General features: G+C 35.7%; 1 protein-coding gene across 25 annotated transcripts in view; it reads left to right on the top strand.

The window, feature by feature from the left end:
- SLC25A40 (solute carrier family 25 member 40) overlaps positions 1-24,878 on the top strand; it is a 129,905-nt gene that overhangs the window by 5,625 nt on the left and 99,402 nt on the right. For 14 of the 25 annotated variants that reach the window (XR_011539474.1, XR_011539475.1, XR_011539476.1 and 11 more), the window contains 4 exons: positions 18,151-18,219; positions 19,608-19,728; positions 20,834-20,893; positions 23,255-23,361. Coding sequence is in view for 9 of the 25 variants with exons in the window: in XM_070617379.1 (XP_070473480.1) it covers positions 19,632-19,728; positions 20,834-20,893; positions 23,255-23,361 (264 nt within the window). In the remaining 16 variants the exon portion in view is untranslated. Of the gene's footprint in view, positions 1-640; positions 916-18,150; positions 18,220-19,607; positions 19,729-20,796; positions 20,894-23,254; positions 23,362-24,878 lie in introns of those variants that run through there. The other 11 variants (XR_011539485.1, XR_011539484.1, XR_011539483.1 and 8 more) reach the window with 5 other exon arrangements.

Below are 24,878 nucleotides of genomic sequence, written 5' to 3'. Positions count from 1 at the left end.
TTTGCCAATTATAGACATTTCATATAAATGGAATCATAAACTATGTGTTCTTTTGTGCCTGGCTTCTTTCATTTAGTGTGTTTTCAAGGGTTGTCCATGTTGTAGCATACATCAGTACTTCTTTCTTTTTTCTATGGCTGAATAAAATTCCCATGTAGGGATACACCACATTTTGTTTGTCCAATCATCAATTGAACATTTGGGTTTTTCCCACTTTCGGCTGTTGTGAATAGTAATGCTCTTAACAATTGTTTACAAATTTTTGGTAGACTGTGTGTTTTTAATTCTCTTGGGTATATACCTTGGAATGGAGTTGCTGAATAATATGATAATTCTATGTTTAATATTTTGAGGAACTGCCAAACTGTTTTTCACAGTGGCCGCGTCATTTTACATTCATACCAGCAGTGTAAAAAGTTTCCCATTTCTCCACATTCTCATCAACACTTCTTTCCTTTTTTTTAAATTATAGCCTTCCTACTGGGTATGAAGTGGTGTTTCCTTGTGGTTTTGATTTGCATTTCCCTAATAATGAGTAATGTAGAGCATCTTTTCATGTGCTTATTGGCCGTTAGTATATTTTCTCTGAATAAATGTCTATTCAGGTCTTTTGCCCTTTTTTTTTTTTTTTCGCCCTTAGGAAGATTAGCCCTTAGCTAACATCTGCTGCCAATCCTCCTCTTTTTTGCTGAGGAAGCCTGGCCCTGAGCTAACATCGTGCCCATCTTCCTCTTCTTTATATGTGGGACGCCTGCCACAGCATGGCTTGCCAATCGGTGTCATGTCCGCACCTGGGATCCGAACTGGTGAACCCTGGACCGCCAAAGCAGAACGTGTGAACTTAACTGCTGCGCCACAGGGCTGGCCCCTTTTGCCTATTTTTTAATTGGGCTTTTGTCTTTTTGTTGTTAAGTTGTAAGTATTCTTTAAGTATTTTGTATATCAGATTCTTAACAAATATATAATTTGCAAAGATTTTCTCCAATTCCATGGCTTGTCTTTTCACTTTTTTGATAATCCTTTGATACACAAAAGTTTTAAATTTTGATAAAGTCCAATTTTATTTATGTTTATCTTTTATCTCTTTTACTTGTGGTGTCATATTTAGAACCCTATTGCCAAATGGAAGGTCATTTAATTTTATTCCATATTATCTTTGAAGAGTTTTATAGTTTTAGCACTTACACTTAGATCTTTGACCCATTGTGAGTTAATTTGTGTACATGGTGTGAGCTGAGGGTCCAGCTTCATTCTTTTGCATATGCATATCCATTTGTCTCAATACCATTTGTTGAAAAGACTGTTCTTTCATCATCGAATGGTCTTTGCAACCTTGTTAAAATTTAGTCGACTGTAGATGTATGGGGTTGTTTCAGGACTATCAATTCTATTCCGTGATCTGTATGTTTATCCTTATGCCATTACTACACTGTTTTAATTACTAAAGCCTTTTAGTAAATTTTGAAATTGGGAAGTGTGAATCCTCCAATTTTCTTCTCCTTTTTCAAGATTGTTTTGGTTATTCAGGATCCCTTGAAATTTCATATGAGTTTTAGCATCAGCTTGTCCATTTTTGCAAAAAGGCAGTGGGAATTAGTAGTGATTGTATTGAATTTGTAGAATGCAGGCATGTGCTGCATAGCATGTACAATGGTGTTCCTGTAAGATTAGTACCATTTAGCCTAGGTGTGTAGTAGGCTATACCATCTAAATTTGTGTAAGTACACTCTTGATGTTTGTACAATGACAAAATCACCTAACAACATGCGTTTCTCAGAATGTATCCTGATTGTTAAGCTACGGATGACTGTATAACATCTAAGTGTGGATCTTTTTGGCTTTATCCCACCAGGAATTCATTGAGCTTGTTGGATGTGTAGATTCGTTTCTTTTATCAAAGTTAGGAAGTTTTTGGCCATTATTCTTTTTCTTTCTCTCCTCTTCTCTCCTTCTGGGACTCCCATTATGTGTGTGTTGCTATGCTTGATAATATCCACAGGTTTCCTAGGCTCTGTGCATTTTTCTTCATTCTTTTTCTTTCTGTTCCTCAGATTGAGTGATCTTAATTGGTCTTTCTTCAAGTTTGCTGATTCTTTCTTCTGTCCTCTCAAATATGCTTTTGAGCCCCTCTAGCAAGTTTTTTATTTCAATTTTTATTTTTATATTCTTTCTACTTTTTTTGGTTCTAATTTGCTCTTCTTTTTCTAGTGTCTCTTAGGAGAGGGCCTTGGATCATTGACTTTTAGATCTTTTCTGATATAAGCATATAATGCTGTAAATTTGCTTGTAAGCTCTGCTTTAGGTACATCTCACAATGTTTGGCAATTCTCACCATTTTCTAATTCTATGTAAGTTTTGGGAAGTATTGTGTGAATTCCACAAAACTAAAGAGATTTGGGATTTTGGTTATGATTTCTATGAATCTATAGATCAGTTTGGAAGAATTAATATCTTTATAGCATTTGTTGTTTTGGTCCATGAAATAGTATATTTCTCTGTATTAAAACCTTGAAATCAGTGAAACTTTATATTTTTTTCTACAGGTGTCTTGAGAATCTTTTGTGAGATTTATTGCCAAGTACGTGAAATTCTGCCATGCTACTGTACATACCGTTTATTTTAAATTTCTTTTTCTGTGTTTTCCTGGTATATAGAACTATAGTTTAATTTGGCATGTTGATTTTTATAGCTAGCAACATTGCTAAATTCTTATTAATTCTAATAATTAAGTTATGGGTTTAAATTTCCTGTGTTCACAATTGTGTTGTCTGCAAATAATGATACTTTGTTTACTTAGAAACGATATATATTTTTTGCCTTACCTGGATGGTTAGGACCTCTAATAAAATATTAAATACGAGTAGTGATAATGTACATCCTTATCATGTTCTTGATGTCAAAGGAAAAACTTTCAACACTTCATCATTAAGTCTAAAAATGCCCTTTGATTTCTACTTTGAGCCATGAGATATTTAGAAATGTGTTATTTAGTTGCCCGGCATTTTGGAGAATCCACAGGTTTTTCTGTTATTGTTGTCTAGTTTAACTTCCTTGTTGTCATAGAATATATTTTGTATGATTTGTGTATATGTGTAATCTTTTTTTTGATATTTTCTTTTTATTTTTTTATTGCAGTAACATTGGTTTATAATGTATATACATTTCAGGTGTACCTCATTATATTTTGATTCCTGTGTAGATTACATCATGTTCACCACCCAAAGACTAATTACAATCCATCACTACACACATGTGCCTAATCACCCCTTTCGACTTCTTCCCTTCCCCCTTCCCCTCTGGTAACCACCAATCCAATCTGTCTCTATGTGATTGTTTATTGTTGTTTTTATCTTCTACTTATGAGTGAGGTAATACGGTATTTGACTTTCTCCCTTTGACTTATTTCACTTAGTGTAACACCTTCAAGGTCCATCCATGTTGTCACAGATGGCCAGATTCCATCATTTCTTTTGACTGAGTAGTATTCCATTGTGTATATCTACCACATCTTCTTTATCAGTTCATCCCTTGAAGGCACTTAGGTTGCTTCCACGTCTTGGCTATTGTGAATAATGCTGATGAACATAGGGGTGCATGTATCTTTACAGATGCATGTTTTCATGTTCTTTGGCTAAATGCCCAACAGTAGAATAGCTGAATTGTATGGTAGTTCTATTCTTAATTTTTTGAGGAATCGCCATACTGTTTTCCATAGAAGCTGTACCAGTACCAGCACTGTATGAGGGTTCCCTTCTCTCGACATCCTCTCCAACAATTGTTGTTTCCAGTCAAGTTAGGTATAGCCATTCTGACGGGAGTAGGGTGATATCTCACTGTAGTTTTGATTTGCATTTCCTGGATAGCTAATGATGTTGAACATCTTTTGATGTGCCTGTTGGCCATCTGTATATCTTCTTTGGAGAAATGTCTGTTCAGATCTTTTCCCCATTTTTTAATTGGGTTACGAGTTTTTCTGTTGTTGAGATGGATGAGTGCTTTGTGTATTTTGGATATTAACCCCTTATCAGATATATGGTTTGTAAATATGTTCTCCCAATTGCTAGATTGTCCTTTTGTTTTGCTGATCGTTTCCTTTGCTGTGCAGAAGCTTTTTAGTTTGATGTAGTCCCATTTGTTTATTTTTTTGTTTCCCTTGCCCAGTCATACATGGTACTTGAAATTATGCTGCTAAGACCAATGTTGAAGAGTGTACTGCCTAAGCTTTCTTCTAGAAGTTTCATGATTTCAGGTATTACATTCAAGTCCTTAATCCATTTTGAGTTAATTTTTGTGTATGGTGTAAGATAATGGCCTGCTCTGATTCTTTTGCATGTGGCTGTCCAGTTTTCCCAACATCATGTATTGAAGAGACTTTTCTTTCTCCATTGTATGTTCTTGGCTCTCTTGTCGAAAATTAGCTGTCCGTAGATGTGTGGGTTTATTTCTGGGCTCTCAATTCTGTTCCATTCATCTTTGTGCCTGTTTTTGTTCCAGTACCATGCTGTTTTGATTGCTATAGCATTGTAGTACATTTTGAAATCAGACAGTGTGATGCCTCTAACTTTGTTCTTTTTCTCAGGATTCCTTTGGCTATTCAGGGTCTTTTGTTGTTCCATATAAATTTTAGTTTACTTTGTTCTGTCTTTGTGAAAAATGTCATTGGAACTTTGATAGGGATTGCATTGAATCTGTAGATTGCTTTAGGAAGTATGGACATTTTAACGATGTTAATTCTTCCAATCCTAGAGCATGGAATATCTTTCCATTGCTTTGTGTCATCTTCTATTTCTTTCAACAATGTTTTATAGTTTTTGGTGTACAGGTCTTTCACCTCTTTGGTTAAGTTTATTCCTAGATATTTTATTTTTTTGTTGCCATTGTAAATGGGATTATATTTTTAATTTCTCCTTCTGCTACTTCGTTGTTAGTGTATAGAAATGCAACTGATTTTTGTATCTTGATTTTGTTTTCTGCAACTTGACCATATTTATTTAATATTTCTTAAAGTTCTTTGGTGGATTCTTTAGGATTTTCTATATATACAATCATGTCATCTGCAAATAATGACAGTTTCACTTCTTCCTTTCCAGTTTGGCTCCGTTTATGTCTTTTTCTTGCCTGATTGCTGTGGCTAGGACTCCAAATACTGTGTTAAATAAGAGTGATGAAAGTGGGCATCCTTATCTGGTTCCTGTTCTTAGAGGGATAGCTTTCAGTTTTTCTCCATTGAGAATGATGTTAGCTGTGGGTTTGTCATACATGGCCTTTAGTATATTGAGATACTTTGCTTCTGTATCTGTTTTATTTAGAGTTTTTATCATAAATGGATGTTGAGGTGTCTGTCGTAATTTCTCCTATTTCATTTCTGATTTTATCTATTTGAGACTTCTCTCTTTTTTCTTAATGAGTCTCACTAAAGGCTTGTCAATTTTGTTTATCTTTTCAAAGAACCAGCTCTTGGTTTCATCAGTCTTTTTCTATTGTTTTTAAAGTCTCTATTTCATTTATTTCTGCTCTGATTTTTATTATTTCCTTCCTTCTACTGATTTGGGGCTTTGTTTGTTCTTCTTCTTCCAGTTCCTTTAGGTGCAGGATTAGATTGTTAGATTGTTGCTGAGGTAAGCCTGTATTGCTATAAACCTCCCCCTTCGAACTGCTTTTGGTGTATCCCATAGATTTTCGCATGCCGTATTTTCATTTTCATTTGTCTCCAGGTATTGTTTGATTTCTCCTTTGATTTCTTTATTGACCCAGTCATTGTTCAGTAACATTTTGTTTACTCTTCACATATTTGTGGCTTTTCTGATTTTCTTCCTGTAGTTGATTTCTAGTTTTATGCCGTTGTGATCAGAAAAGATGCTTGGTATTATTTCGATCTTCTTAAATTCATTGAGACTTGTTTTGTGCCCTAACATGTGATCAATCCTGGGGAATGTTCCATGGGCATTTGAAAAGAATGTGTATTCTGTCGTTTTGGAATGGAATGTTCTGTATATATCTACTAAGTCCATCTGGTCTAATTTGTCACTTAAGGCCAATGTTTCCTTATTGATCTTCTGTTTGGATGATTTATCCATTGGTGTAAGTGCAGTGTTAAAGTCCCCGACTATTATTGTGTTACTGTCTATTTCTCCTTTTATGTCTGTTAATAATTGCTTTATATATTTAGGTGCTCCTATGTTGGGTACGTAGATACTGACAAGTGTTATATCCTCTTGTGGGGTTGTCCCGTTTATCATTATGTAGACCCTTCTTTGTCTCTGTTACAGTTTTTGTTTTAAAGTCTATTTTGTGTGATATAAGTATGGCTACCCCTGCTTTCTTTCCATTGCTGTTTTCACGGAGTATCTTTTTCCAACCCTTCACTTTCAGGTTGTGAGTGTCTTTAGGCCTGAAGTGTGTCTCTTGTATGCAGTATATATATGAGTCTTGTTTTTTAATCCAATCGGCCACCCCATGCGTTTTGATTGGAGCATTTAGTCCATTGACATTTAAAGTAGCTATTGATAAGTATGTACTTATTACCATTATGTTACTTTTTTTCTGAGTGTTTTAGTAGTTCTTCTCTATTCCTTTCTTCCTCTCTTGCTTTCTTCTCTTGTGGTTTGATGGCTTTCTTTAGTATTACGTTTGGGTTCTTTTCTCTTAATTTTTTGTGTATTTAGTGTAGGTTTCTGATTTCTAAATTACCATCAGGTTCATATATAATAACCTATATATAGAAATCTGTATTAAGTTTATGGTCTCTTTAGTTTGATTTCTTTCTAAAAGCTCTACTCTTTTACTCCCCTCCTCCCACATTTTATGTTTTTGATATCATATCTAACCTCTTTTTTTGTGTGTGTGTATCCGTTATGCTCTTATCATGGAAATACGTAATTGTAGTACTTTGTCTTTTGACCTTCATATTATCTTCCATAGATGGTTGATCTGCTACCTTTACTGTATTTTTGTCTTTACCAGTGATTTTATTGCTTTTTTTTTTTTTTTGATAATTTCCTTATTCCCATTTATGGTCTTCTCTTTCCCACTTAAATAATTCTCTTTTGCATTTCTTGTAAAAGTAGTTTCTTGGTGATAAACCCTTTAATTTTTGCTTGTCTGGGAGATTCTTTATCTCTCCTTGCATTTTGAATGATAGCTTTGCTGAGTAGAGTATTCTTTGCTGTAGATTTTTTCCTTTCAGCACTTTAAATCTATGGTGGCACTCCCTTCTAGCCTGTAAGGTTTTGGTGAGAAGTCAGCTGATACCCTTATGGGGTTTCATTTGTATGCCACTTGTTGCCTTTCTCTTTCTCTGTTTATGTTTAATTCTTGACTTTTTAATTATAATGTATCTTGATGCGGGCCTTGGGTTTATCTTGTTAGGTGCTCTCTGTGCTTCCTGTACCTGAATGTGTGTTTCCTTCCTTAGGTTAGTAAAGTTTCCACCTATTATTTCTTCAGATAGATTCTCTGTTCCTTTGTCTCTCTCTTCTCCTTCTGGGACACCTATAATGCAAATGTTAGTGTGCTTGATGTTGTCCCAGAGTTCTCTTAGACTGTTCTCATTCTTTTTAATTCTTTTTTCTTTTATCTCTTCTGCTTGAGTGATTTCCTGTAGTGTTTTGTCTAGCTCACTGATCCTTTCTTCTGTATCATCTGCTCTGTTATTGAGTCCATCTAATGAATTTTTTGTTTCCAGTATTGTATTCTTTATTTCTATTATTTATTTATTTTATTTTTAGGAAGAGTAGCCCTGAGCTAACTGCTGCCAATCCAGCTCTTTTTGCTGAGGAAGACTGCCCTGAGCTAACATCCATACCCATCTTCCTCTGCTTTCTATGTGGGACGCCTACCACAGCATGGCGTGCCAAGCGGTGCCATGTCTGCACCTGGGATCCGAACCGGTGAACCCCGGGCTGCCGAAGCAGAATGTGCAAACTGAACCGCTGCGCCACCGGGCCGGCCCCTGTTCTTTATTTCTGATTGGCTCTTTTTTCTATTTTCCAGTTCTTTGTTGAAATTCTCACTGAGTTCATCTATTCTTCTCTCAACATCAGTGAGCATCCTTATGACTTTTGGATTGAACTCTTTATCTGGTAAATTGGTTACTTCTGTTTCATTTGGTTCTTTTTCTGGGGTTTTGTCCTATTCCCTTACTTGGAATGTATTCCTTTGCCTCCTCATTTTTCCTTTTTCTCTGTACTTATATCCACATATTAAGTGGGTCAGCAATGTCTTTTGATCTTGGACAGGTGGCCTTTCATAAGAGATGCCTTATGAGGCCTAGCAGAGTCCTTCTCTCTCATCACCAACTCCAAATGTTCCAGGAGTGACCCTTGGGTGGGCTACGTGTGTCCTTCTGTTGTGGCACGCTTGCTCTTCCTCTGGGTGCCCAGGGAGGCTAGGCTGTCCCCCTGGCCAGCTGGTTGTAATTCTTAACTGCATGTGGCTGCTGTGGTCCCTTCAGTCACTTATTGGGCATGAGGAGCCCCAGCACAGTTGGCTGCAAGGTCTAATAGCACATTCCTGTTGCAGTTTTCCTGTTAAGTGAGTTGGCCCCCAGTGTGGCTGATTGCTATGCTCAGTGGCTTACAATTTCTTTAGGTCTCTGTTCTGCAAGTCTCTTGTCAGTTCTCTCAAGATTGCAGCTGAGTGATGCTGGCCCCAGCCACATAAGCACCCAATTGTTTCAGGCTTTGGAAGGTGAGGTTGGTTCCCTATGTGGCTGTTTGAGAAGCATACGTCTCCTCAGCTGACAAGCCCCACTACTCACAGGGCAACACACATTGTCAACACAGTCCTGCTTCATGTGCGCACTCCACTTCCCTTAAGCGGATCCAGTTATCCCACTGCAGAGGCCCCACACACTCCACCAGCTTCTTACGCATAACCTGCCCTGCAGAGACAGACCGTCTTGCCCAGCTGCAGAGGATCAAGGCACCCAGTACGTGCAGGCCCACAAGTTGCCTGAGGGCCTGCTATTGGGTTGTGCGAGTCCCTAGGCCAGGTTTCCTGTGCTGGCTGAGCTGGACTAAATCTGTGCTCTAGTGGGTGTGGCAGATTCTTGGCTAATAGGGCAGACCCTGGGCTAATAGGCCAGAGGAAGAACTCAATGGCATCCACCAACATCTGTGTCAACATGGCTTTACTTGATCACAGTAGTGGCTGCCGCCAATATCTCAGTGCCTGGAGAGGTCTCACCTCTCACCGAGATGCACCCAGAACCTTTCAGGTGAGTCTCTTCACCAAAGGACTGTACACCTTTCTTTCTGGTGATTTTAGGATGCTTTCTGAAATGGGTGAATTTGTGCGTGGGCCTTTTAAGAGCTGGTTTCTTTTCCTTACATCTGATAGCTTTTCTGGAGGTATTCCATGTTGTTGTCAATAGCCAGCAAAGCTGGATGTTATGACACTTGTCTCAGGTGTGCTGAGTGCAACAGCTGCTTGTAGCGGTAATGCTCCCCTGCTCAGGTCCCCTACTCTGTCAGGGAAGCCTGCATACCTTAGGATTCCTTCCTGCTGGCCATGAAGTGCCATTGCTTGTGCAGGTGGGTTTTTTAATCTCCTGAAAGGATTTCTGCCTCTTCTACCTCAGTAAGGATTGTCACTTGTTGAAGTGCTTCTTTTTGTTTAGTTTTCAGTTCTTTCTCAGGGCTACTTCTTTCCAGAGTAGTTGTAAATTTGTTGTGTCTGTGGAAGGAGGTGAGTTCAGAGTCTGCCTGTGCCACCATCTTGACACCTGCTGCATGATTTAATTCCTTTTAATTTCATTGACACCTGTTTCATGGCCCAGAATAAGTTCTGTCATGGTAAGTTGTTTGTGTTTGTGTGTCTGTGTGTGTTTATTTTCCTCAGTAGCAAAAGAGTAATTTCATACTTTAGGGTGGCCTAAATGATGAATGTTGTTACATAGTCTAAAATTTTCCATGGAAGTAGCCACTACCAAATGAAGGATTGTTTATGCATTTAAAATTTTTTAGTAATTTGTGTAATTGAATACTATCAGCTGTGAGAAACCCACGTACATAATGAAGAGCGTTGTATCTCCTGTGTTACAGTGATTAACTTACATTGTACTGACTCAGATGACTAACTCATAAAATTCAATAAGGATTTTTCTTCTATTTTCATTCAGTATGTACTATTTCATTTTTGTGGTAAGGTTTGTGTTTGTTTATGTACAAAATATTCATAGCCTTTTCACCACCCAAAATTGTGCAAATTATAATCTGAGTATTTGTTCAACAAATGTTAAAATTATAGATATTTTGAAAACACAAAGAAAATGAAATTCACAGATGCAATTATAATTCACAGGTAAATTCTATCAAATATTTAAGGAATAAATAATCCCAACCTTACCCAAACTCTTCCAAAAGAGAAAATAGTCTCCAACTCATTTTGTGAGATAAGCATTGCTTTGATATAAAACTCAATAAAGATAGTGTAAGAAAGACCAGGAAACTAGGAAATATTTTGAAAAGTATGAAAATGACAGCACAATGTATCCACATTTATGAGATGCAGCTCAAGCAATGTTCAAAAGGGAATTTTTGGCATTACCATGCCTATATTAGAAAAGGAGAGAGGTCCTAAATCAATAACATGAACAAACCTAAAGTAAAAAGAAAACATATAATAAAGATGGTAAGAGAAAACCATGGTATAGAAAACAAACACAATAGAGAGAATGAGATCAAAATTTGGTTCTCTGAGAAGATCAATAAAATTTATAACTCTCTTGACAGATTGATGAGGAAAAAGAGGAGACACAAATTAACCAATATAAACAAAGAGAGGTAACATACCTACAGAACTTATAGCCATTAAAAGGACAATAAAGCAGTATTATGAACAAAGCAATATTATGAAAAACCTTATGCTCATAAATTCATCAATTTAAATGAAATGGGAAAATTCCTTGAAATATACCAACTACTACAGCTTACACAAGAAGAAATAAATAAGCTAAATATCCTTAGGTCTACTAAAGTAAACCTCAGATCCAGATGGCCCAATTCTGTCACGCAGTAATCAAAAGAAGACAAAGACATTACAAGAAAAGAGAATTATGCAACAGTATTCTTCATGAACACTGATGTTAAAATTCTTAGCAAAAATTTAACAAATAAAAACTAATGATATACAAAGAGGAGAAAATATCAGGTGCAAGTGGGGTTTATCCTAGAAATGCAAAGAAGGTTAAACATTAAGTATTCGAGCAATGTAAATCACCAGACTAAAAAGGAAAAGCCATATGATCATCTCAATAGGTGCTGTTAGCTATTTATTCATGTGTAATAAATTACTCCAAAATGTAGTGATTTGAAACAACAAATATTTATCATTTCACACTTTCTGTGTGTCAGGAATCTGGATGTGGCTTAGCTGGGTAAGCTTGGTCTTTCACAAGGATATAGGGAACGTGTTGGCTGAGGTTACATTTATCTCAAGGCTCAACTGGGGAGGGATCTGTTTCCAGCCTCACTAATGTAATTTTTAGCAAAATTTAGTTTCCTATGGTTTGTTGGACTGGAGCGCCTCAGTTCCGTGCTGCTGTTGGCTGGAGGCTGCCCTTGGTGCCCAGTGGGCCGCTCCATAGGGCAGTTCACACCATGACAGCTTGTATCATCAGAACAGGCAAGTAAGAGGAAACAAAGAGTCAACTAAGATGGAAGCCACAGTCTTTTATAACTTAATCTTAAAAGTGACATTTTATCACTTTTGCCCTATTCTTTAGAAGTGGCACAGGGAACAAAAGAAAGAAATAGATAAAGATATGGCAAATAACTCCATGAAAAGATGCGTAATATTACTCCTTGGGAAAATGAAAAGTTGTACAACGATGAGATATCACTACTTAGGTAAAATTTTAAAAAATTACCGTACCAAGTGTTGTTAAGGATGTGGAACTTGCATGCTGGTGGGAATATAAAATGATACAATTGCTTTGGAAACATTTTGACATTTTCTTAAACATGCATTTGCCATTTGATCCAGCCATTTTATTTCTGCTTATTTACTCAAGACTTAAATGCGGATATTCAAAGCTCCTTTGTACTAGTCCCCAACTGGAAACAACCCAAATTTCTAAGAATAGGTGTGAATGGATAAAGAAATTGTAGCATATCCATGCAGTGGAGTACTACTCAGTAATAGAAAGGAACTAAGTATCAATACATCCAATAAGATGAATGAGTTTCCAAATAAAGATAGTGAATGAAAGAAGCCAGAAAAAAAGTGGTACATACCGTATGGTTCTACTCATGTGAAATTCTCAAAAATGCATACTGATCTGCAGTGATAGCAGATAAATATTTGCTTCAGAGCAGCAAGGGGTGCTAGAAAGTAATTACAAAGAAGCAAGAGGAAACTTAATGGGAATGCCATGCCAGTTGTGTTCATTTGTTGATTGGTGATGATTTCACAGGTGGTCAGAACTTAAGTTGTGAACGTTAAATATGTGTAGTTCATTGTATGTCAGTTATTCTCAATAAAATTTAAAGAAAGAAAGAAAATAAAGATATATTTTATATATACGTACAAAGGAATATTATTCAACCATGAGAGAGAAGGAAATCCTACCGTTTGTGACAACATGGATGGGCCTTTAAGGGCATTATGCTAAGTGAAATGAGCCAGACAAAGAAGGCAAATACTGCATGGTATCACTTATATGTGGAATCTTAAGAAAGAAAAATTCAAACTCACAGCGACAGAGAGTAAAAGTATGGTTGTCAGGGGGGTGGGGGAGTGGGCCACTGGGTGGGGGAAATAGGAAGAGGTTGTAAAATGGTACAAACTTTCAGCTGTAAGATGAATAAGGTCTGAGGATCTAATGTAAAATATGGTGACTATAGTTGATAACACTGTGTTGTATAATTGAAATTTGCTAAGAGAGTAGAACTTAAATGTTCTCACCAAAAAAACCCAAAGATGAATATGTGAGGTGATGGCTGTGTTTATTAAGTAGACAGGAGCAATCTTTTCACAATGTATATGTACATCAAATCACCACAATGTACATTTTAAATATGTTACAATTTTTTATGTCAGTTTTACCTCAGTAAAGCTGAAATAACAAAAGAAATAAAGGAGAGAAAATCTTTGTAGTAAATTAGAATTAAGAAAATTCCTTAGTGGATGAAGAGTCTCTGTAAAAAAAAAAAAAAAGTCTAGAGCAAACATCATTGTAACAGGGAATTTTAGAAGAATTCTTTTTAAATTCAGAAATGGGACAGAGATACTCATTTCTGCCACTCTTTACCTAACATTGTATTGGATATCCTAGCCTGTGCAATAAGAAAATTAAATTGGTAGCATGATGATTGGGAATGGCAGAAAGCCAACTTATTATTTGCAGACAATGTAAACTTTTATATAAAAACTCAGAAGAGTCTATAAATCAATAATTAGAAATAATGGATTTGTTTTAGCAAGGTTGGCTGGATATAAGATATACAAAATTGGGGCCGGCCCCGTGGCCGAGTGGTTAAGTTCACACGCTCTGCTTCGGCAGCCCGGGGTTTCCCCGGTTCAAATCCTGGGCATGGACATGGCACCACACATCAGGCGACGCTGAGGTGGCATCCCACATACCACAACTGGAAGGACTCACAACTAAAAATACACAACTATGAACCGGGGGGCTTTGGGGAGAAAAAGGAAAAATAAAAAAATCTGAAAAAAAAAATATACAAAATCAGTTGTGTGTGCTAACCGCAAAGAGAATATGTAATTAAAAGGAAGACACTATTTATATTAACATTAGAAACTACGAGGTATCTAGAGCTAGATCTGCCACAAATACGCAAGATGTCTGTAGCACAAATTTTTAAACTTTTCAGAACAACGTTTAGGAAGACCTGAAAAAATGAAGGAATAGACTATATTCTTGGGTATTAATTCTCTCCAGATTTATCTATAGATTCAATTCAGTTCCAATCAAAATTCTGAAGAAGTTTTTCAAGGAATTTGGTAAGATGATTTTCAAATTTATATGAAGGACCAAAAGCCGAGAGTAGCCAGGACACTCCTGAACAAGAGGAATGGGGAGGGTGGACTTGCCTTACCAAATATAGGGACTTACTATGACTCAATAATACAGTGTGGTATGGTAAAGATAGATAATAGACCAATAGATTAGAGTCTAGAAACAGTTCCACACAGAAATAGAACTTAGGTATGACAAAGTAATGTGTCAGTTTAGAGGAGAAAGGAGGGATTATTTAATAATTGGAGCTGGAGAAATTAGTTATCTGTTCTCACAGGGAAAAAGATGAAATTGAATCTCTACTTCACATGCTATTAAAAAATTCTGTGTGAATTAAGGACTTAAAAGTTTTAAAGTTTTGCTATCAATAAATTTTAGGGAGAAAATATAGCTGAATATCTTTTGGACTTTTGAGTGGGGAAAGATTGCTTAAAGAAGACACGAAAAGGTGTTGTCTACAAAGGAAAAGATCAATAAATTTGGCAACATTAAATTAAGAATTTTGACCCTTATCTTACACTATACACAAAAATCAACTCAAAATGGATTAAAGACTTAAATGTAAGACCTGAAATAAAACTTCTAGAAGAAAACAGGAGAAAAGCTTCATAACATGATCTTGGTAATGATATTTGGGATATGACACCAAAAACACAGACAATAAAAACAAAAGACAAGTGGGACTACATCAAATAAAAAAGCTTCTATATGGCGAAAGAAACAATCGACAGAGTGAAAAGACAGTCTAAAGAATGAGAGAAAATATTTACAAACCATATATCTGATAAGGGATTAGAATCCAAAATATATAAGTAGCCTCCTACAACTCGATAACAAAGAAATAACTTATTTAGAAACTGGGTTAAGGACTTTAATAGACATTTTTCCAAAGAAGACATGCAAAAAGCCAACAGGAACATGAAAAGACTCTGAGCGGCACTAATCATCAGGCAAATAAAGTTAAAATCACAAGCTGTTACCTCACACTTGTTACAATGGCCATTATCAAAAAACAAAAACAAAACTAGTGCTGGTGAGGATGTGGAGAAATCAAAACCTGTGCATTGTTGGTGAGAAATGTAAAATGGTGTAGCTGCTATGGAAAACAATAGAGATTATTCAAAAAATTTAAAATTGAACAACCATATGACCTAGCAATCCTTCTTCTGGATATTTATCTGAAAGATTTGAAATCAGGCTCTTGAAGAAATATTTGTACCCCCAAGTTCGTTGCAGCATTTTGTACAATTCAAGAGGTGGACGCAATCTAAATGTCTATCAATAGACAAGTGAGTAATCAAAATACAGTATATACATACAATAGGGTATTATTTAGCCTTATAAAAGAAGGAAATCCTGTTATATGCTACAACATGGATGAACTTTGGAGGCATTATGTTGGGTGAAACAAGCCAGTCGCAGAAGGAGGAATACTACGTGATTGCACTTACGTGAGGTATCTAAAGTAGTCAGCCTCTTAGAATAGGAAAAGAAGATGGTGGTTGCCAGGGCCTAGGGAGAGGGGGAAAAAGAGAATTGCTATTTCATGGGTATAGAGCTTCAGTCACACAAGATGAAAAACTTCTAGAGATCTTCTGTATAACAAGGTACATATAGTTAACAGTGCTGTACTATATACTTAAAAATTTAAGAAGATAGATTTCATGTTGTATGTTTTTTAATTCAAAAAATTGAGAACTTTCATTTATCAAAAAATACTTTAAAGAAACTGGAAAGACAGATTATAGACTCTGAGAGGATATAATTTACACATCCTACAAATAATTTGTATTAAGAATAAAAGATTCCTCAAACCAATAAGAAAAATATAAATGCCTCAAAAGAAAAATGGGCAAAGATATAAATGGACATATTACAGAAGAGGCAACACATACTGCTAATAAAAATGTGGAGAGATGTTCAGCATCATTATTGATCAGGGGACATAAATCAAAACTGTAACAAGATGGCTTCTAACACATTTGAAAAAATTAAAAATTCTGATAATACTAAGTGTATATTGACTTACTATCTTCTGACTTGGATATTACTCTAATCCTTTTATTAAACCATCTCCATTATCACTTGGTTGAGTAGATTTTTATCATTAAATTATTTTCGTTTCTTCCCCCAAGAAAGTCTCCTTGATGATTCATGTTTAAAAATGTTTACCCTTTATACATGAAGACCACTTTGGCGAGGTGTAGCAAATCGTTAATACTAACCTAAGTAGGACACAGAATGCAGAAAAGGTATAGAAAAGAGGAATTTCATAGAGTTGAGGGAGAAAGCTATTCTTGCAGAACATTTTTTTTTATGTCCTAAGTTACAGAAGATATTAATATTAAAGTCATCTCTCTCACTAGTCCATATGCTCCCTGACAAAGGAACAGTATCTGCCACATAGAAGAATGGAAGGATGCAAAGAAAAAAGATAAGTAGGTTGATAAGAGTGGAGGGAATTTAAGGTGCTGGAGAATACATTATGAGTTCTAGAAAATCCACTAAGATTATTACTTCTCACTTTTTCTCCATCTACTCCCAAATCTGTGACTATGTTGTCCATTTACTCGACATTACTTTTTGGATAGATTGAAAAGGAGACTAGTTTTTCAGATCTCATTGTAAGGTGATATGTTATGATCTTAGAAGATTGTTTATACAACTTAGTTTTCGAAAATACATATATGTTAAGAAGTAATAAAAAGTCCAGTAACCTTAATTTTTGATTCTAAAAAGCTATATCTAAATTTCTGGCTTTTCCCCCTTACATTCTAAATAATTGCTGGAAATATATGATGGGTTTTTTGGCTTTAATTTCAGGGGAACATATTCAGGTTGCCAACTTTGCTGGGATGAGTATAAAAATAAAGCACTGTATGGGGCTGGCCCCGTGGCCGAGTGGTTAAGTTCGCGCGCTCCGCTGCAGGCGGCCCAGTGTTTCGTTCGCTCGAGTCCTGGGCGCGGACATGGCACTGCTCGTTAAGCCACGCTGAGGCAGCGTCCCACATGCCACAGCTGGAGGGACACACAACGAAGAGTATACAACTATGTACTGGGGGACTTTGGGGAGAAAAAGGAAAAAATAAAATCTTTAAAAAAAAAAATAAAGCACTGTAGGCCGTTTTACTCTTCTGGAGGAGGAGTATACCTGTATTCTGGCATGTGTATATTCTTTTTCCACTTAAAAGAACTGTGTTCACATAAATGAATGTTAGAAGTATGTTCTTAGACTTGAAGATTGTACATAAATTTCAAGAATTAAAAATTTTTATTTTGCAGATTTTCCCATGCACAGAAAAATACAGAAGAGTGAAATATTTATGGCATACTTAATCACCTAGATTTAACAGATCATTAACATTTAGTATATTTTTTGAAGTATTGTAAACTATAGCTGTCATAACATTTTAGCCCTTAACACTTCATTCAGTATGAATCTCTTTAAAAAAGACACTTTCTACATGACCACAATACCATTATCTCACAAACAAAATCAACAATAACTTTTTAATATTATCTAATATCCTATCCATGTTCAGATTTCTTTAGTTACCCTCAAATTCGCTTTTTAAATTTGCTTATTTGAGTCAGGATGCATTTCATTGGTAACTCTCATAAGATTCCTTTATTCGAGAACAATTCTCCCTCCCCTGCAACCTCTTTTCCCACCTTTCACTTGCTGAAGAAACCAAGACAATAGTTCTGTAGACTGGAGTAATACCCCTTCTCATACTTTGTGACACCCTTTACCGTGTTATTTTAATCTCTGAATTTCCTGTAAATCAGAAGTTAGATCTAAAGGATTGTTTAGATTCAGGTAAAACTTTTTTCCCCAGTAAATACTTGAAAGATAATGCTGCATATTTAATTTTGTGTCACAAAATCTAAGTGACTCTTATGATACTGGGACTAATCAGCATGTTCAGGTTCTAGAATTGTTTGTTTTTAAAACAGAATATATTTACTGGGATAATATGAAATTCTTGTGAAAAATTCTTTCATAACTCTGATCTGGAGTGTTCTTCATGTTCCTCAAAGTCCTTAATAGCAAGTATTCAATAAGTATTTGTTGATTTGTGTTTTAAAGTTTTTTACATATTCCTTTTCTTTAGGCTTGTTATCCCTTTCTTGTGTGAAAAGATAAGACATACTTTATTATTTCACTACAGATTTTCAGCTACTGATGTTACAAACAATAAAATATTGGAGCATAGAACTGAAGAAAAAACTTAAACCAGGTAGGTGAATAATAAAAGCCCAAAGAAATAATAAAACTGCCATTTTTACAGAGGTCGTTATTGGGATGATTAAAAAAAATTGGGATATGAACTGTAGAGCACTATCAAAATTGTTTCCTCAATTTGATAAGTATACTGTGATTATATAAGAATGTTCTGAAGTATTTAGGATGAAGGGACATGATGTGTGCAGTCTACTTTCAAATGGTTCAGAAAAATTAAACGATATGTAATGTGAAAGAGAAAGTTTGGGGAAGTTGCGGATTAATAGGAACTCATATTGCCAATGGTAGTATAAATTAGTCTAACTTTTCTGGAAAGCATTTTGGCAATTTTTCTCAAGTTTATAGTTCAGCCCAGCAATCTTACTTTTCCTGCTGTGGTAGTTGTAGGAAGACTACAAAAAGAGGTATGTATAAGGATATTTATATGAGAATGTATGAAATGAATGAATGAGTAAATGAAAAATTGGCAGTAACCTAAATATCTAACAATATGAGACTGATTAAATAAATATAATTAAAAACTGTGTAAGCATTAAAAATGATAATGTAAATCTGTATTTTTTGATACATCTATATTTTTAAGTGTCAAGCAGGCTACTAAGCCATATCAATAGTGTTCACCTATTTTTGTTTTTCAGAAAAAATGCATATACACAGATACACAAATGTTTGTACTTGTTTGATTAATTAGATGTAATATGCACTTGTGTGTGTGTGTGCATGAGTGTATATTTACACACGCATACATATACATATATAAGTGTTTGTGTATGCATAGACATTTGGAAAGATGACACCTGTATGTTGTCACTGGTTGTTTTTGAATAGTAAGTTTATGTGATTTTTATAACTGACTTTTTATAAAGAGTATATATTACTTTTCTCATCAAATTTTTCTAAGATGATACTTCTTATGAAGGTTATGTGTTTTGATTTTATACCTTTGCAACAACTTTTGCTATGCAATAAAAATAGTGCTCTATTTGCTGATAACTCTGTGCTAGATTAGAGTATCTGAGTAGTTCTTAGGCTAAATTCACAGGTTCTGAGCCTTATTGGTCAACTGCTTTCATTTTGTTACATGATGAGAATCTGTTTTCTTAATGCTCTATTAACTGTCTTACAAATGTGATGCTGCTCACATAGCTTAGCTGAAGTACATTACCATTTTTGGAAAGTCGGAGAACGTGTTCTATTAATGACAGTTGTGTAGTACCTTTGTGTATAGAACTTATATATTTACTTTTGATGGTGGTCAACAACATGTGCTTTGATATTAATACTGATTATTGTTTTTATCATTTCTTTAATTTTTTGCAGTCAATTTTGAGGACATTTTCCATTAAGCTTTTATTTTGCCTCTTGCCTTTTTTTTTTTACCAGATTTTTCTTCTGTTAGTTAAAAATATGGATCCTGAAGCAGGGGGACCACAGATTATCAAAGTGACACCTCTTCAACAAATGCTTGCCTCTTGTACTGGAGCTGTACTGACATCACTAATAGGTAGAATACTGCCACTGGTGTAGATTATGTAACTGAATGAGTCAGTGATTCCATTTGGATTTTACTGTCTGTGAGGTTCTTTGAGGTCCCTATCAATATTAATATTAAATATTCTATTAAACTTTTAAGTCTATTATCTTTTTTTAAAATAGAAAACAAGTAAATAGAATAAAATATTAGCATAATGAATAATACAGAATTTGGGTAACTTATAGTAGCAACAAATACAAATTATGTTTTACTTTGCTTGCGTTAACAGTGAATTTCTTAAATTTCTCTGGACCACATTTTTCTGTTTTTTGTAGTCTGTTTCTTATAGAAACAGCCAGATGACATAGTTAGGTGATCATTTAACATTTTAATGACTTTAAGTTGGCTAGTTCATTTAAATAAGATAAATGATTAGAACAAACAAACTAATTGCTTTAGAATGTACTATCTTACTTTAGGTCAGAACGTTAGGGTTGTAAAGACCTTAGAGATCATCTAATGTGACCTCCTCATTCTCAGATGAGGAAAAGTTTTCTTAGAACCACTGTGTGGCATTTTTTTCTACTTAGATAAAATATAGCATGCAAATTAAAAGCATTCTCCTTTGCTGTGCTGTTCCCAAATGGAATAACATAACATGGTGGTAAAAGATTTACGGCTAGCTAATTGAAATTTGCATTATCTATAGTTTTTATTTGATACAGGTGAATTTAACAGATTAGAAAGACTAATATTGTTTGATGATTGATTACTCATAATATAGAGTTATTCTCAAATATTTAAATAGACTTGTGGAACTTTTGTTCTTTAGCTTAGACAACATATTTTCTTATAAATATTAGTATTTTAGTTTTAATGCTAATGGAATTATAGTTGTAGAAATATTATAAATGACAGTACTCAGAAGTAATTACATTGTCTTCTCGTTGGTCCTCTTTAAACAAAATTCAAGGGCAAAAAATTAGAGTGTTACGTTCACAACTACTTTAAGATAATCTTACCCGTTATGTAGCCATGAGGAAAGGTATGATTCCATGTATTTTGTGTTCTTCGGACAAATATCTGTATAATTTACAGGTACCAGTTGTTAATTGAAATTTATGTATCTTCATAGCGACACCCCTTGATGTTGTTAAAATTCGACTCCAAGCCCAAAACAACCCATTTTATAAAGGTATGTGTGCTAGTTATCCTGAAACTGTTATGTTAGATTTTTAGATGTTACTGCATTCATTTTTTTTTGTTTTTAAGATTTTATTTTTCCTTTTTCTCCTCAAAGTCCCCCGGTACATAGTTATGCATTTTCAGTTGTGAGTCCTTCTAGTTGTGGCACATGGGATGCCACCTCAGCATGGCTTGATGAGAAGCGCCACGTCCAAACCCAGGAATCAAACTGGCAAAACCCCAGGCCACTGAAGCAGAGTGTGCAAACCCAACCACTCGGCCACGGGGCCGGTCCCTGCATTTATTTTTGTTTGAATCATACTGTCTTTTTGTCAGTTTTTAAAAATTGGTGCATCTCGAGCCAGCCCTGATGGCCTAGTGGTTAAAGTTTGGCACGTTCTACCTTAGGGTCCTGGGTTCAGTGTCCAGGCGCAGAACCGCATCATTTTTCGGTAGCCATGCTGTAGCGGTGGCTCATATAGAAGAACTGAAAGGACTTATAACTAGAACATACAACGATATACTGGGGCTTTGGGGAGGGGAAAAGAAAAAAAGAGACAGAGAGGAAGGTTGGCAACAGATGTTAGCTCAGAATGACTCTTTCCCAGCAAAAAAAAAAAAGGAAGTAACATTAAAAAAAAAAAAGAAAATTGATACCTCTTTACCCCATGCAGAAACAGTTTTTCATCACTTAGTATATGATGAGGTCTAGGCACAAAACATATATGTAACACATATAACACCTTTATGAACTACTAATTAAAGCAGAGGACAATTTTATATATGAATATATGCCTCACAAGTAAAAACAGAATTATACTTGTAAGGGACCTTAGGATCTAGATTCCTCCTTTGTCCAAGAGCTCTGCCCATCCTAGAACATTCATCCAACAGTCATCCAACTGTTGCTTGAATACAGTGATTGGAAATTCATTATTTTATCAGGCAGCTTGGTTAATTGCTGGACAGTGTAGTTTATGTGGAATTTGAGAAGAGTACTTACACATTTTTATTAGACGGGAAAAAATGGCAGTTCCTTGGTCAATCTTTTACAGCTTTATAAAGCATTTCAAACATATTTAAATGGCAGAAAACAGACTGTTTGGACTGTGAGAAAGTTGACTCAGATGTAAATGCCAGTCTGTTGAATGCATAGGGGTGAGATGAAATGAACAACAGGCATTTTTCACATGAATGAATGCATAGATGGATTGTAGGAAGAGACTAAATGTAAGATAATTTCCTATGCATTAAAGAAAGCCTTAAAAGCAGAAGGAGGCACTTAGACTTGTGTATTATGAAACTCACAGGATGTGTATGGTTGAACAGAGAAAACAGTTTTGGTAGCAATAGTAAGCCTGATAATGGAAAGAAGTTGGTATTAGACAGTTGTAGTAAATTAGGTGGGAGCTGACAGATGTCTAGATTGAGCAGTGTAAATAACAGAGAAAGGGACAAAGCATAGCATTATTTATCTTGATTAAGAAGTTTTCTTTCCATAATCTATTTTTCAATTGAGATATAATCAATGTATAACATTTTATTAGCTTTAGGTATATACATATACATATATCAACATAATGATTTGATATATGTATATTGCAAAATGGTTACCACAATAAGTTTAGTTAACATCATCTCACATAAAGTTTTTTTTCTTGTGATGACAACTTTTAAGATCTCTCTTAGCAACTTACAGATATGCATTAGATTTCATAGTATATTTTTGTCTGAATTTCCCTTGTATACCATGGAGTTTTCTTCTGGTCAAATAGAGAAGATGTACACCCTTGTTCACTTTTCAAAACAGGTTTTCCTCTTTTGTCTTCCTTCTCCATTCCCTCAGAAAACCTAAAAGAATTTATTTCTGTGTGCATTTGCTTACTACAAATCTGAAAATATAAAATCCGCTAATTTACTCAATTCCTTTTCACCACTGTGAGTTTAGAGCCTAGTGCTATGTCATCAAGCAAATCAAATTATGTATGTTTCATCTTAAAAGATGAAGACAAGGTGGGGCTGGCCCCATGGCCGAGTGGTTAAGTTCGCGCGCTCTGCTGCAGGCGGCCCAGTGTTTCGTCAGTTCGAATCCTGGGCGCGGACATGGCACTGCTCATCAAACCACGCTGAGGCGGCGTCCCACATGCCACAACTAGAAGGACCCACAACTAAGAATATGCAACTATGTACCTGGGGGCTTTGGGGAGAAAAAGGAAAAAAATAAAATCTTTTAAAAAAAAAAAAAAGATGAAGACAAGGTTATATCTCCTCATAATTTTCTAGTCCACTCATTATACTTTCAGTTTGTTCATCTGTAAAAATAATACAGTTGTGTGAAGTAATTGTTAACTGTTGGAATCTTCTTTGTTAGGAAAATGCTTTGTATATAGTAATGGACTTATGGATCATCTATGTGTCTGTGAAGAGGAAGGTAACAGAGCATGGTATAAGAAGCCAGGACGTTTCCAGGGAACATTGGTAAGGGCATTATATCACAACGTGTTTTCAATTTTTATATTTAATCTTATGTATGAAAGATTTTCCAATTGCAGGAGAGTAAAAAGTCCATCCTGTAGTTAGCACATGTAGCTACAGTTGAAAGGTAGATATTGAAGCAGGAAAAGGGAAGTGCTTCTTTGTGGTTTTTTTTTTTCTTTTTTAAAGATTTTATTTTTTCCTTTTTCTCCCCAAAGCCCCCCGGTACACAGTTGTATATTCTTTGTTGTGGGTCCTTCTAGTTGTGGCATGTGGGACGCCGCCTCAGCGTGGTTTGATGAGCAGTGTCATGTCCGCGCCCAGGATTCGAACCAACGAAACACTGGGCCGCCTGCAGCGGAGCGCGCGAACTTAACCGCTCGGCCATGGGGCCAGCCCCAGTGCTTCTTTGTTTTTAACTCTTCATTTTCTTTTCATTCATGGTTTTTTATGTAGAAAGAAAAAAATGAGTAAATTTTTTTAAATTAAACTTTATTTTGAGATAATTGTAGATCATATGCAGTTTTAAGAAAGATATACAGGAGCTGGCTTGGTGGCGCAGCAGTTAAGTTTGCACGTTCTGCTTCTTGGCGGCCCAGGGTTCACTGGTTTGGATCCCAGGTGCGGACATGGCACCGCTTGGCAAAAGCCATGCTGTGGTCGGTGTCCCACGTATAAAGTAGAGGAAGATGGGCGTGGATGTTAGCTCAGGGCCAGTCTTCCTCAGCAAAAAGAGGAGCATTGGCAATAGTTAGCTCAGGGCTAATCTTCCTCAAAAAAAGAAGGAAAGAAAGAAAAATATACAGATGGGTCTCATGTACCCTTTTTCCACTTTCTCCCAGTGGTAACATCTTATAAGACAAGTACAATGTCACAACTAGGATATTGACATTGATGCAGTTAAGATACAGAACAGTTCTATCGCCTCAAGGATCCTTCCTGTTTCCCTTTTATAGCCACACCTATTTCTCTCACCATTCCTTAACTCCTGGCAACCACCAATCTGTTCTCCATTTATATAATTTTGTCATTTCAAGCATGTTATATAAATGGATCATAACATTTTGGGATTGGCACTTTTCACTTGGGATAATTATCTGAGATTCATCCAAATTCTTGCAAGTATCAATAGTTTGTTCCTTTTTATTGCTCAGTAGTATTCCATGGTATGGATGTACCACAGTTTGTTTTGTGGGTTGTTTCCAATTTTTGGCTGTTCTAAATAAAGCTGCTACATACATTCATTCACAGGTTTTTATGTGAAAGTGAGTATAACAAAAAACTACTCGCTGTTTTTCTCTCTGAACACTTCTGAGCCAGACGTGTGTTTTTTCCCCCACACCAAGCTATTCTCCAGTTATCTGTGGACACCAACTGGGTATCCTACAATTTAACTCAGTTCTGACACCATCTACCTGCAGTTAGTGTCAGATCCCACAGATTAAGGGCTCAGTACCACAAGACTGCTCCCACTTCAGACACCAGTCACAAGTCCAGGTTGTCACCTGTGTTTCTGACTG

This window comes from Equus przewalskii, chromosome 4, assembly GCF_037783145.1.
Source record: "Equus przewalskii isolate Varuska chromosome 4, EquPr2, whole genome shotgun sequence".
Lineage (NCBI taxonomy): Eukaryota > Metazoa > Chordata > Mammalia > Perissodactyla > Equidae > Equus > Equus przewalskii.
This window is presented reverse-complemented; position numbering and strand designations above follow the sequence as displayed.